The sequence below is a fragment of the Neofelis nebulosa genome, chromosome 5 (assembly GCF_028018385.1).
Source record: "Neofelis nebulosa isolate mNeoNeb1 chromosome 5, mNeoNeb1.pri, whole genome shotgun sequence".
In the NCBI taxonomy this organism is placed as follows: domain Eukaryota; kingdom Metazoa; phylum Chordata; class Mammalia; order Carnivora; family Felidae; genus Neofelis; species Neofelis nebulosa.
The window spans coordinates 153,984,629-153,997,248 of record NC_080786.1 but is presented as its reverse complement, the minus strand read 5'-3'; the positions used below and the strand labels follow the sequence as shown (position 1 = coordinate 153,997,248).

The 12,620-nt window shown below is 49.4% G+C and overlaps 1 protein-coding gene across 2 annotated transcripts in view; it reads left to right on the top strand.

Moving 5' to 3' along the window:
* The window catches only part of DSCAM (DS cell adhesion molecule), a 701,711-nt gene that overhangs the window by 611,812 nt on the left and 77,279 nt on the right, over positions 1 to 12,620 (top strand). For both annotated transcript variants that reach the window (XM_058732055.1, XM_058732057.1), the window contains exons 12-14: positions 6,714 to 6,910; positions 8,216 to 8,312; positions 9,670 to 9,798. In XM_058732055.1, coding sequence (XP_058588038.1) covers positions 6,714 to 6,910; positions 8,216 to 8,312; positions 9,670 to 9,798 — 423 coding nt within the window. The remainder of the gene's footprint in view (positions 1 to 6,713; positions 6,911 to 8,215; positions 8,313 to 9,669; positions 9,799 to 12,620) is intronic.

Below are 12,620 nucleotides of genomic sequence, written 5' to 3'. Positions count from 1 at the left end.
AAGGTCCCCCCCACATGGAAGAATTTCCCCCAACAGCCACCTGCCCATTTTGACAGCTGGTATTATTTTTTCTGGTCTGCAAATGTTTCTGCATACATCCAACAGTACACTAGGAAACGTTTAACCACCAGATCTCCAAAACAAAATGTACAAATAATAATAAAATAGGCCATATCAGCCTCATCAATTCCATTGAGCCAACTCCTTCTCATAAAATACGTTAGCTGCCTTTCTGTGAACCCTTGTGTCTGTAGCTACCACATGGCTGTTCCTACTGAACAGTGTTGTTCCGAGGCAAAGGTTTCTTGGTGCTTTTATGTGCAGTAACAAGGAAGACGGAAGTAAAACAGGAAGAAGTATTGGGGAATGTCATTCATTTGTCAATGGTGCGAGGGAACTGTTTGCTGAATCAGATGCATCAGACTTCTTTGCTGAACCTTGCATCCTGGAAGGATGGTTTCTCAATACTTGGCACTATGTAAAATGTAACAGCTTCAGACATTTAATCTTTGCCATTAACTTTTTCTCCATCCCTTTTTTAAATCCAGACAATCCACAAAACAATAAACCGAGCCTGATGGTGTAGCATCTATAAGAGCGGACAGGCACTGACTCATTAACTCCTAAGTCCCACCCTCTGTGGTTCTATACAAATCCACTGGTGTCTGCTTGAGATGCCAAACAAGACCATCCAGGGCCCCAAATCCCTGCAGCCCTGGGTGTTGTTGCCGACGTCTCCACCTGCATTGGATTTAAAATGCAGAAGCCACCAATCAACATTACACACGTCCCCACCAGTACACCTTGGCTCACTCCCTCACCCCAGACGCCCCCATTGCTCAACATCTGTTACAGTGAGGTCCACGATGGTTGTCACAGACCTAGTGGATGCAAAGCCGCCAAGTGACCCTTGTTTAACCCCCAGATAAATCCACACATCAACATACATCCCAAGTGAGAGCAAATATGTTGTTATCTACGTGTCTTTTTTAGCAACAAGTTGACAATTATGGGTTAGACATAACAGACTGTCTTGATCTCGGATATTTGAATCATTTTTCCTATTTCTATCCACATTTTTTGCCCTCAGTTTTATCCAGTGAGTCTTACAATAGACAACCAATTCCTGTCTGTATTTTTTTTTATTTTTTTTTTAACGTTTATTTATTTTTGAGACAGAGAGAGACAGAGCATGAACGGGGGAGGGGCAGAGAGAGAGGGAGACACAGAATCGGAAGGAGGCTCCAGGCTCTGAGCCATCAACCCAGAGCCCGACGCAGGGCTCGAACTCACCGACCATGAGATCGTGACCTGAGCCGAAGTGGGACGCTTAACCGACTGAGCCACCCAGGCGCCCCCCAGTTCCTGTCTTTAAAAGATCGTGTGGTTGTTGGAGCAAAAGAAAGCCTCTTGGGAGATTCTCAAATAATTTGGATCCGTAGAACATTTTTTTAATTAAAAACTCAACTGCATTTCACATGTCTAAGTAATTTGATAACATACACAAATACGGAGTTTACCATGATCACAGAAAGGAATTTTTCACAGTGGCAAAGACCCTGACTTAATGCATTAATGAGCATGCCTGAATACATCCTACGTAGCCAGCACCCCACCGCTGAGGACATTTGCCAAGGGTCGATGTTCAACTGACACTTCCAGTATTCAACAGGTGCCCCTGATTCTTTCTCCAAATCTCTTGGGGGAAAATGGTTGCTACCCCCTTCCTTCCTGGCCTATTTTCAAGGGAAGACATCGAGGGATGCTCATAGAGAGATGTTGAGTTCATCCCACGCCTTTGCATGAATAAAATGTCTACACAACTTATTTCTCCTACCCTCTTGGACACTTAAAATGTTTTTATTAACCATTTTGGAAAGGAATCTTCTCGAATACTTAAAATAGTCCTATCTCTTATTAAGCAAACCACACCAGGCCAGTGTAACATTTTCTCAATGGTCGAGGGTCATCATTTGGAAACCCATGATGATGGAGTAATGGTCTTCTTGGTATGGGGGCATGTTGAGCACAGGGTGCTGGGAAGAGAGACATCGTGTTTGCGAGCCCACGTGGGCCTGGTCACCATGATCTCGGGATTTGTGTCATTCCGCCATCATCTCTCATGTCAGCTCTTGGGCAGTTCCGCTTTTCTTTCTGGTTCTACCCAGGGAATAGCCAGCTGCTGTCTCCAGGGAGGGTGTTAATCTGCTGTAGGCAGGAAAGTAATTGAACTATACTCATCTGTTCTGCCCATGAACACGAAGAGACTTTGAAAGAGCATCCAGTTTCTCCTACTGCTAACATGTTTGCATTTTGTAGATATTTTAGGGCTATTTGGGCGTTCTTAGACACAATTTATGATTGCTTCCTTTTCCCCTTAAATATATTTCCTGTGGTCGGGGTTTTCTGAAACAGTGCCACTCTAAACGAAATCCTCACTCTGTGCTTAAAGGGAAAGTGATAAGGAGACATATGGGAAGAGCCTCACAGGCTGGTCTGGCCTCTCCCCATAACTATGTTCCAGAAAGTGGTCCCCTGCACTATAATGAGCTTGCATCACAGTGCACTGGGCAGGGTGGGATCACACACAAGGCTCCATGCAAGAAAGCGGATGTCCCCCACGCTACCCCAGGCGCAAATATTCAGTGCACCTGTCCACTTCCCCCTTGGTCAGGGTGGGAGTTTTCCCTTTCAGCTGCCCTTCTACACACCAGATGTCCAAGTTCCATGCCTCCTGTCCTGTGCAGAGGTTTTCTGTAGCCTTCAAACCCTTGACAAAGGATGGTGCAAAGTTGCAGGCAGGAGTATCAAATAAGAGGGAGTGGTCCACTCTACTGCCTGCTCCCCCTAGAGCCTCCCCCTTGGAGGATGCCCTTGGAGAGGGACACCGTGTCTCCCTTTGGCCCCTCCAAATGGCATGCACATTCAGCCCCCTGTCTGGGTAGGGCCCCTCAGTTGGTGACTATCTGGACCAGCGAATGGGGCTGGTGAACTCCCAGGGCTGTAGTCCCTTCCCCTCAGTGGGGTGAGGAATTGGAATACATTGAGAAGGTCCCCATCTGTTGTCCCAGGATCATAGCTCAGTGGAGCCTTCTCATGCTGCTCGCAGGCCCTGATCTCAGAGAAGGAGGGGCTCCATCCCCTGTGTTTGCCTCATTCTCCCAGTTGGCATGGGTCAGCCTCTCCTGGAACCTTCCTCACCACCCTCACCTCTGCGGTGGCAGCACTGGGTTGGCGCTGAGCTTTCTACAGCCAGTGAGCATCAAGCTGGAGCTCACCTATAGCTTCACCCTGCTTTTATGGTTCAAGGGAAACATTCCCCCCACTTCCTCTTCTGTGCTCCATCTTCTGACACAGAGATTGTAAAAATGGTGAAGCTACTTGGGATGACAATGTGGCAGTTCGTCAGAACGTGAAACGTAGAATTTCCGTGTGACACACCGGTTTCTCTAGTAGAGATCTACCTGGGAAAAGTGAAACCATAGGTCTAAGCGAGAACCTTCATGCAAATCTTGGTAGCAGCATTATTCATAATATCCCAAAAGTGGAAACAGTTCCAATGTGCGTCAACTGTGAATGAATAAATGAAATGTGTTAATCCCATGCAATGCAGTATTATTCAACAACAAAAAAGAAGAAGCTCTTACAAGGACGCCTGGGTGACTCAGTTGGTTAAGCGTCTGACTTCGGCTCAGGTCACAATCTCATGGTTCGTGGGTTCGAGCCCCACATCAGGCTCTGTGCTGACAGCTTAGAGCCTGGAGCTTGCTTTGGATTCTGTGTCTCCCTCTCTCTCTGCCCCTCCCTGTCTCACACTCTCTCTCTCTCTCTCTCTCAAAGATAGATAAATATTTTTTTAAAATGTATAAAAAATTTTTTTAAAAAAGGGAAAATGCTGATACATGCTACACTATGGCTTAACCTGGAAAACATTCTCAGTGGGGGAAAAAAGGCAAAAATTAGACACAAAAGAATACCTACTATGGGATCCCATTTGTAGGAAATGTCCAGAAAAGCAAATCTAGAAGGACAGAATATTGATTACTGTTTGCCTGGGATGGGGAGTAGGAAAGGACTATAAATGGACAGGGGAATCCTTTTGGGATAATGTAAATGCTCTAAAAATTGATATGGTTGGGGCGCCTGGGTTGCTCAGTCAGCTAAGCATCTGACTCTTGATTTGGGCTCAGGTCACGATCTCGCGGTTCATGAGATAGAGCCCCACATCAGGCTCTGTGCTGTCAGCTTGGGATTCTCTTCTCCCTCTCTCTCTGCCATCCTCTGCTCTCTCTCTCTCTCTCTCTCCCTGTCTCTCTCAAAAATAAGCTTACTAAAATGATTTTCCTTTTAAAAAAAAAAAAACGAAACCAAGTTTGATGTGGTGGTAACTATACAACTGTATGTACTTCTGTTGGGTTGTAATTGTGTGTGTGTGTGTGTCTGTGTGTGTGTGTGTGTGTGTGTTGGATAATACAAATATATGTGTGAGCCCCCCCAAAAAAAACTCATGCCTACGTGAACCTCAGAATGTGAATTTGTGTGGAAATAAGGTCTTTGCAGATATAATTAGTTAAGATGAAGTCATACTGCGTGAGGGTGGGTCCTAAATCCAATGACTGGTATCCTTATAAGAAATCCACATAAAGACCCGGGGAAACCCTTAAGGAAGAACATGACGTGAGTGTGGGCAGAGATGGGAGAGTTGTGGCCACAAGCCAAGGATCGTGGGGGCCAGCGGAAGCTGAAAGAGGCAGGGGATGATTCTTCCCTAGAAGTTCTGAGGGAGCATGGCCCTGCCTTCACCTTGATTTTGGACTGGCCTCCAGAACTGTGAGAGAACAGATTTCTGTTGTTGGAAGCCACCCAGCTCGTGGTGATTTGTTTCAGCTCTCCTAGAAAACTACTACAATGGACAAACCCTTTCCCCTGTGCACTTAAAACAGGTAAATATTATGGCATGTAAATAAGACCTCAAAAAAGCTGTTGGTAAAGATTAAATTTTTTTCTCGAAGCGGCTAGAGGAAGCGAGTGATCGGGACCGAAGGCTGGGGCCCATGCGCCAGTCTGGCTTTCCCTCAGTTGTGCTGGAAGGGGGATCTCACCACCACCGAGGATAAAATGCGGGGCCCACGGTGTTTCTTCCCTTCAGTTAGTCTGTCCACTCCACGCCTCCTAATCTCTGCCACACAGCCGCTGACTGTAGAGAAACTTCAAAGTGTGGGTTCTCCTGCGGGCGTCCAGGCTACGGAGCCGGTAGGTTTCTTACTCGTTGTGGTATGTCTCAACCCACTCTGGTACGCTGTGGGGAAGACGGGACCCAGCACGGGCCAGGAGAGATCCGATGGGCATGGATGGAGTGTGCCTCCCACTGGGGTGTGTTCGTGTCTCTTTCGCTAGGATCTTCGGGCCCACGGCCCAAGTAGGAACACCAGCGTATTGCCCCTTTAGCGTGAATTTAACCCCAAACCCACATAGAGGCAGACCAGCTGTGGGTTTTCCGGGGAGGCTTCTTTTTTTCTCTTCGTCCATAACACAAGCCAAGGCTGTTTGCTTTTCCCTTCCCCCCGTGTGGGTCCGGTTGTCCTTGTTGCAGGTCCTCGTTCTGAAGGTAGGGCCCTTTGAGCAGCCTGGTTTGAAGGTCCCACTTTCAACTCCCTGCCTCCAACATCATAATACCTCTGGCCTTTCAACAGCCACTTCTGCTTCCGGCTCCTGGGATTTCTCTCGCTTTCTTAGAAGCTGCGTGCGCATTTAAAAGGATGCTTGCTTTGTGCCGCCCTGCATCTCTAAGTGGTGCATGGGGTGGGAGCAGAGTCCTACGTCACCCAGCACATGGCCAAGAATGGAGGTCTTTAGATGAATTTTGAGGTGGGAGACAGGGAACTTGAGAAGTTGCACAAAGAGAGGTTTCTGTTTTCTTGGTGTGCTGGGGATGAGATGCCATATGTTACGGGAGAAGGGTGGGTCTGGGGTCTCCAGGTGACGGTGACAGTTTGTAACGACGGTGGGTGTATCTAGAAGTCACTTCGAGGATGGGTCAGCAGCGATCAGGGTCCCAGCCTAAGTTGCTCGATAAGGTTTCAGAGTTCCACAGTTGAAAATCAGAGTTAGAAACTGTCATTTGCTACTGGAAGCCCCCTCTCCCATCTGTTCAGCAAGTAAAATTGTTTTCCTATGTGTCCTCGGGGACACAGGCTATATTCCGTGACCGACGTGTGCCCTCGGTGGGCCGGGAAGAGAGCAGTGCCCCCTGAATATGAAATCCCATGGCAACTTCTGAATGAATGAGCTTAGGGCTCATTTCGTCAGGTTTCACTTTTGTGCCACCCTGTCCCTTTCCTGTTCATGATTCGTGCTCAGCGGTTTCTTGAATACGTTTTATTTCAAAGAAACACCTCTTTTTTAAAAATGTTTATTTATTTATTTTGAGAGAAAGAAAGCACAATGTGGGTGGGGAGGGGCAGAGAGAGAGAGAGAGAGAAAATCCCGAGGAGGCTCCACACTGTCAGTGCAGAGCCTGACGCAGGGCTTGAACTGACAAAACCGTGAGATCGTGAGCTGAGCCAAAACCAAGAGTTGGACACTTAACCGACTGAGCCCCCCCAGACGCCCCTCAAGGAAACACCCCTTTAAGCCAGATTTAGCTGAGTGTTGAGGTGGGAAGTCAAGAATCCTGCTTTGCCAAATAAGTCGTGTCCTTCTTGGATTTTCAGTTCCTGCGATGATAACGTCCTATCCAAATACGACCCTAGCCACTCAGGGTCAAAAGAAGGAAATGAGCTGTGCAGCCCATGGCGAGAAGCCCATCATCGTCCGCTGGGAGAAGGAGGACCGTATCATTAACCCCGAGATGGCCCGTTACCTTGTGTCCACCAAGGAGGTGGGAGAGGAAGTGATCTCAACGCTGCAGGTAAAACGCGTCAAACACAGCGGATCAGCATCTAACTTTGTCAGGAGAATAATCCTGTCCTTTGACCTAAGCGGGGGCATGCGGGTGATGAACAGCAGATAATCTTCCAGGACTACCATTTCTTTCCCACTTCTTACAGCCAGATTCCTGAGCAGCCTGCAAAAACAGTGCTTTACTTTAAATGTTATTAAGAATAAAATTACAATGAGCATGACAGGGAACCCAACGGTAGTAAAAACCAAAAAAAAAAAAAAAAAAAAAGGTAGGAATCGAGTCTCTTAATGATAATTAATCCCAGAAAAATGGCATCTTATGCTGTGCACATGTTTTAACATGCTGTAAAAAGAAACAAATTGGATGGGCTTTCTAAGGAAAAGTGGTTTGCTTTTCTTGGACAAATCCAACAGAAAAGCTTCTGTCTTTCACATAGGATCACAAAAACTAGAAAAAAAGTATTGTCGTCTCTTAGATTTTTTTATTTTATTTTTTGTAATTTTTTTAACGTTTATTTATTTTTGAGACAGAGAAAGACAAAGCATGAAGGGGGGAGGGCCAGAGAGAGGGAGACACAGAATCCGAAACAGGCTCCAGGCTCTGAGCTGTCAGCACAAAGCCCGACACGGGGCTTGAACTCACGGACCGCAAGATCATGACCTGAGCCAAAGTCGGCCGCTTAACCGACTGAGCCACCCAGGCGCCCCTCTTAGATTTTTTTAGTACTAGTGGTAGTTAACTGAGTGGTGTTTTTAGTGGCGGGGGGTGGGGTGAATGATGCTATAGCCCACACAGAGAAAAAAAAAAAAGCCCTGTGTTTGAAACACTGATATTGATTCACTCACAGGTCCAATCCTGGAGTCCTTCTAGAGAGAACTCTAATGAGGGTCCTGTAGGACCAAGCATTTACTGCAGGATTTATAGGTCTGCTTCTTTAGGCACTCTGGATACTCTAAGCACACACCATGAGGAAAAAAAAAAAAAAAAAAAAAAAAAAATATATATATATATATATATATATATATATATATATATATGGAATATACATCAACCTGACCATGGCATCCTACATAAATTACACATCCCGTTTAACGAGCACCAGCTGACACTGATAACGTACGTCGAACCTATCCATCTACACCATTACAATTGCACTGAAATAATTTGCTCTCGGGGGTGTGTGTGCACATGTGCGGGTGTGCTGGGGACCGGAAGGGTAGGAATGGAGAGATTTTTATCATCAAAAGTCCTTTTAGTTGTCCTTGCTCCATACTACTGGATAAGATGGATTTCTTTCTGCTTTACACATAGATTTTGCCAACTGTTAGAGAAGATTCTGGCTTCTTCTCCTGTCATGCTATCAATTCTTATGGGGAGGACCGTGGAATAATTCAGCTCACAGTGCAAGGTAGGAAGGAGACCAAATTGGGGGAAAACACGGCTTTTAGGACAGTAAGTGAGGAGGTTTTGGGATGGTGGTGGGGTGGTCTGGAGCTGATGGCCAAGAAAGAATCCTTGAAGACGTCTTTGGTGCAAAAAGGTGATTTTATTAAAGCACGGGGACAGAACCTGTGGACAGGAAGAGCTGCACTGGGGTCGTGAGGGGTAGCTCGTTCTCTACCCTCAGGTTGGGAGGGGGTCCAGGATAGAGTAAGTCTCTAAGGTATTTTGGAAGCAAGGTTTCCAGGACCTTGAGGGGCTAGCTGTTGCTAAGGAAACACCATTTATTACCATTTAATGAAACCTCAGTCACGAGCCCCTTCAGATCCATATCAGGGGCCAGAAGCTTGGAATAGGGTCACCAGCGTATGTCTTGGGGGAGTTGAGATAAAGGGAACAGACTTACAGGGTCCTCGAGGTTGGGACAATATTAAGGCAAGATTCCCTTTTGCCCCCAGCAAAGTGTCATCCTTGAGGCAGCTGAGCTCCTAGAGGGAAGGCACTCTGCTGGTCTCAAGGACTTGTCAGTGGGCTGTAGGCAGTAGGGAACTTCATTTTTCATTTGCCTTAGTTCCCCCACATCACCATGGCACACACTTAAACCCCTTTCCTTTGTTCTTGGGCCGCCAGGACTGTCCGAGGAATATCACACATATTCCACTGGGGGCGGGGGGCGGTGTGCCAGCCTGTATTTTGCCCTCAGCTTGTCCCATGCCCCCCCCATCCCTAAGTGTATGCCCAGGCTCAGACCCCTGTGTGGGCTCAGCTTGCTACGTAACAGCTCCTGATTCCCAGAAAATGTTGAACATGCACACAGCTGGTGTCAAAACAGTTTCTTGCAGTGCCCATGAGGATGTCAAGGTGCAGCCCCCAAAACACAGGGAGCAAATCCTTAAAGGAATTGGGGCAGGTGACCCTGCGGGCCCACGGAGTGCACCACGTGTAACAGTGTGCCTGGTTAGCCCACCTTTAGGAATCCTTACGCCAAACGGTGCAAATGACAAGGGAAGTTTAACATTTGAAGCCCAGACATTCTTTTGAGTTCGAGATTCCAAACCAGAAGAGTGACATCCTCGTGTGGTGGCCCAGCCCCGCGATAAAAGCCTGCTTACAGAGCCCTGCTGTAAACATTGGCATTTGGGGAAAAGTGGAATTTCTCGTCCCTGCTATGCGAATAGGAAAAAAAAAAAATGCTTCCAGGTAAAAGTTTCAGCTGCTGTCAAAGGCTGACAGGGCTTTTCGGGAGCCGTACTCAGCATTTCCACCCGCGTCCTCTGTCTGAGCCATGTTTGAACTAAGCCCGGGTTTTCCTGTCGATTGCGCAGAGCCCCCAGACCCTCCCGAAATTGAGATCAAAGACGTGAAAGCTCGCACAATCACCCTCAGGTGGACCATGGGGTTTGACGGCAACAGCCCCATCACGGGCTACGATATTGAGTGCAAAAATAAATCAGGTAAGCTCTTTATTCCCTCCAGCTTTACTTCCACTTCAAAAGGCCCTGTTACTGCTCTCCTTTGTTACTCACGATCACCTGTGAGAATAAACCTGAACTCCACGGAAACTCCGAGGGGGCTCCTTTTACCGGTTTGTCTCTCTTCTTGCACAAAGGACTCCACATTTCCTTTCTGGGGTGCGGTCTGTGTGCAGGGGCCCGTCTCTGCCTCAGGGCCCCCTCCTTTCTCTCCGGGCCCCGGGCTTGCTCCCTGCCCGCCATCCTGGCGTTCTTGCCACCAGCCGGCAAGGGGGCAGCTGTGGACAGCACCTGGCCACTGGCCACTGATGTCCTCTTTCCTGCCCCCCCCCCTTGCTGTCCTCACGTGCCATTTTCCCTGTGGCTGCTCGCTATGGGGACTCCGTCCAGAGCCTGGGCTCCAGCTGTGCCGAGTCTGTGCAGAGGCAGGAGAGCTGCTCCTGGCGGAGACGGGCACTGACCCCGCAGGGGACGTCCTGGAAGGACCGCAGGGACAAGCCCGCGTTGGGCCAGGTCGGCAGAGGGGCCATGAGTAAAACAGACCCAATGTCAGGACCGTGACAGGTGTGTCCGTTTATCCCCTTAAAGGGATCACGAATGCCAGGGTCACTTGGAACTTTACGATCCATCAGGCCGAGGGGAGAACACCTCACTGTGGCCTCTGGCGGGAACTTTTCCTGCCTCTCATAAGAGGAATCAGAGCCTCGCCAGCATGTGTAGGGTTAACAAGTTCCTCGCAGACCACGCATAGCCTTATTGTTTCCTTTCCGGCCACCAGACTTTAGGTGACACTGTCCGTGACCTGCACAGTATCTTTTGAGCTGAGACCCTGGTGACAACCAAAGCTCGGGGCAGCTGGAGGCAGGTCGCGAGTGAGGAATGCTTCAGGACGAGTGAGCAAGGGGCAGGACGAGAGGGTGGCAGGAGCTGGAAAGGACGGCCGAGGGTGGAGTGTCCCCGAAGCAATGCCTGAACGCTAAGAACTCCCAAGAACGGGGGTTTTAGAAACAGCACTTGAGACTTGCAGTGCGCAGCTGGGTTGGGAACGCACGCTAGAGCAGCTTGTGACCCAGAGTCCCAACAGAGACCTGGCAGTGAGCCATGCGTGCACGGGGCCCAGGGGGGCTTCGGAAGAGGCCCTCCATGGCTGCCTGGGGCACTGTCAGCAGCGGATAGGACAGCCAGCGCAGGCTGGAGGCGGGGACACAGTGACGGCGAGCAGGCTGGAGACGGTGCAGGCCCAAACAGGGCTCTTTCAGGAACTGGGAGAAACGGGTTTCCAGGGCCAAAGGGAAGCAAGGAGGCCCTGCCTTTGTTCTAAAGACCTAGGTCAGGAAGGAGCCCAGGGATCCCAAGGTCCGCCATGCCCGTCTTGAAGGAAAGGAAACACTCCTTAGTGAAGCCAGCATGTGCCTAGCAGAGAGTGGCCCCGAAACTGATGGTAACAGTGAGCTCTCCAGAGAAACGCACGCGCACATCATGGGGACAGTCCACAGAGTCCTGGGCGGGGGAGGGATGGCCCCGCCAGCCTCTGGCTGAGCACTGACTGCGGGACCCCAGGCTTCTGTGCTCTTGGCATGGGTCCCCAGGCGGGCTCCCAGGACAGCAGGGTCAGTGCCTCGGTGCCGGTGTCCAGGTGCCGGTGATGGTCCAGTGGTTGCACAACCTGTCCTGGCTCTGCCGCTGGCCCTGTCTCTACCTGGCCGTGTGCCTTCACTGGTCCCCTGCCCTCAGCATTCCCCTCTGTGACATGGGACTCCACAACCTCTCCCTGTGACGAGTCCTTCAAAGGTCACAGGCTGTCCTCCGGCTGGAGAACCGCCCCCCTTCCCTGGACCACACGGTTCCCATGCTTACCCCCACCTGCTCCTTAGACCCCACTCCTCACGTCACCTCTGCAAGGACGCATTTCTGGCCTCCCGCTCGCGTGCTCCTAGAGCATCATCTCCTTTCTTTCCCGGCTGGGCTGTGGTGGGCAGTTTGTTTGTGTTTTCTGTTCCCACGTTTATCAACATTTCCTTTTATCGCATCTGGATGTCGAGTCAAGTTAGAAAACCTGTTCTCTACAGCCGGGCTATAAAACGATCTCCCCTGCTTCCTACGTGTATGGTTTCTTTCTCTTGCTCTTTAAAATTGAGATCTCTAATCCATTTGGAGTTGATTCCTGGATATGCTGGGAGATGTGGCTCTACTTTGACCTTTTCCCAGATGGGAATCCTCCTGCCCCAACATGATTTACTAAAAAGCCCACCTTTCCCCACTGGTTCCAGATGTCACTTTTATCGCCCCCTGGCTTTCCACGTGCACCTGTGTCTCTTTCTGGACTTTCTAGTCAATGCCACCGTTTTGTCCATCTCTGCCTCGGCACTAGACTGCGGTAGTCAGGCAGGCTTTGTGGTTCCCCTTCTGGTGGCCCTGGTTCACCCTTACGACTTTTCCTTTCCGTGTCTTATTAGCTTTCTACACACGGAGCCATCCACGTCAACCTGTCTAGCTCCATAAAAATATTCTTGGCATTGCTGCTGGGATTGCATCAGATTTGTTAATGACCTTAGGGAGGACCGACACTTTTATGACGCGGTCGTGGGTTGCGTTTTGCCCACCGAGAAGTTCTAAGCCCGGCTACCACAAATGCCACCTTCCGTGGGATGAGGGCCATTGCAAGTGTGACTTGCTGGTGGGTGTGCCATCTTCCCTGGGCCGGAAGTCCCCGTGCCACCAGAATGAGTTTCCCCCAACCCGTTTCCCCAACACCCAGCACAGCACCCAGCATGCTGTGGGCACCCAATGCGTATTTGGTGAAT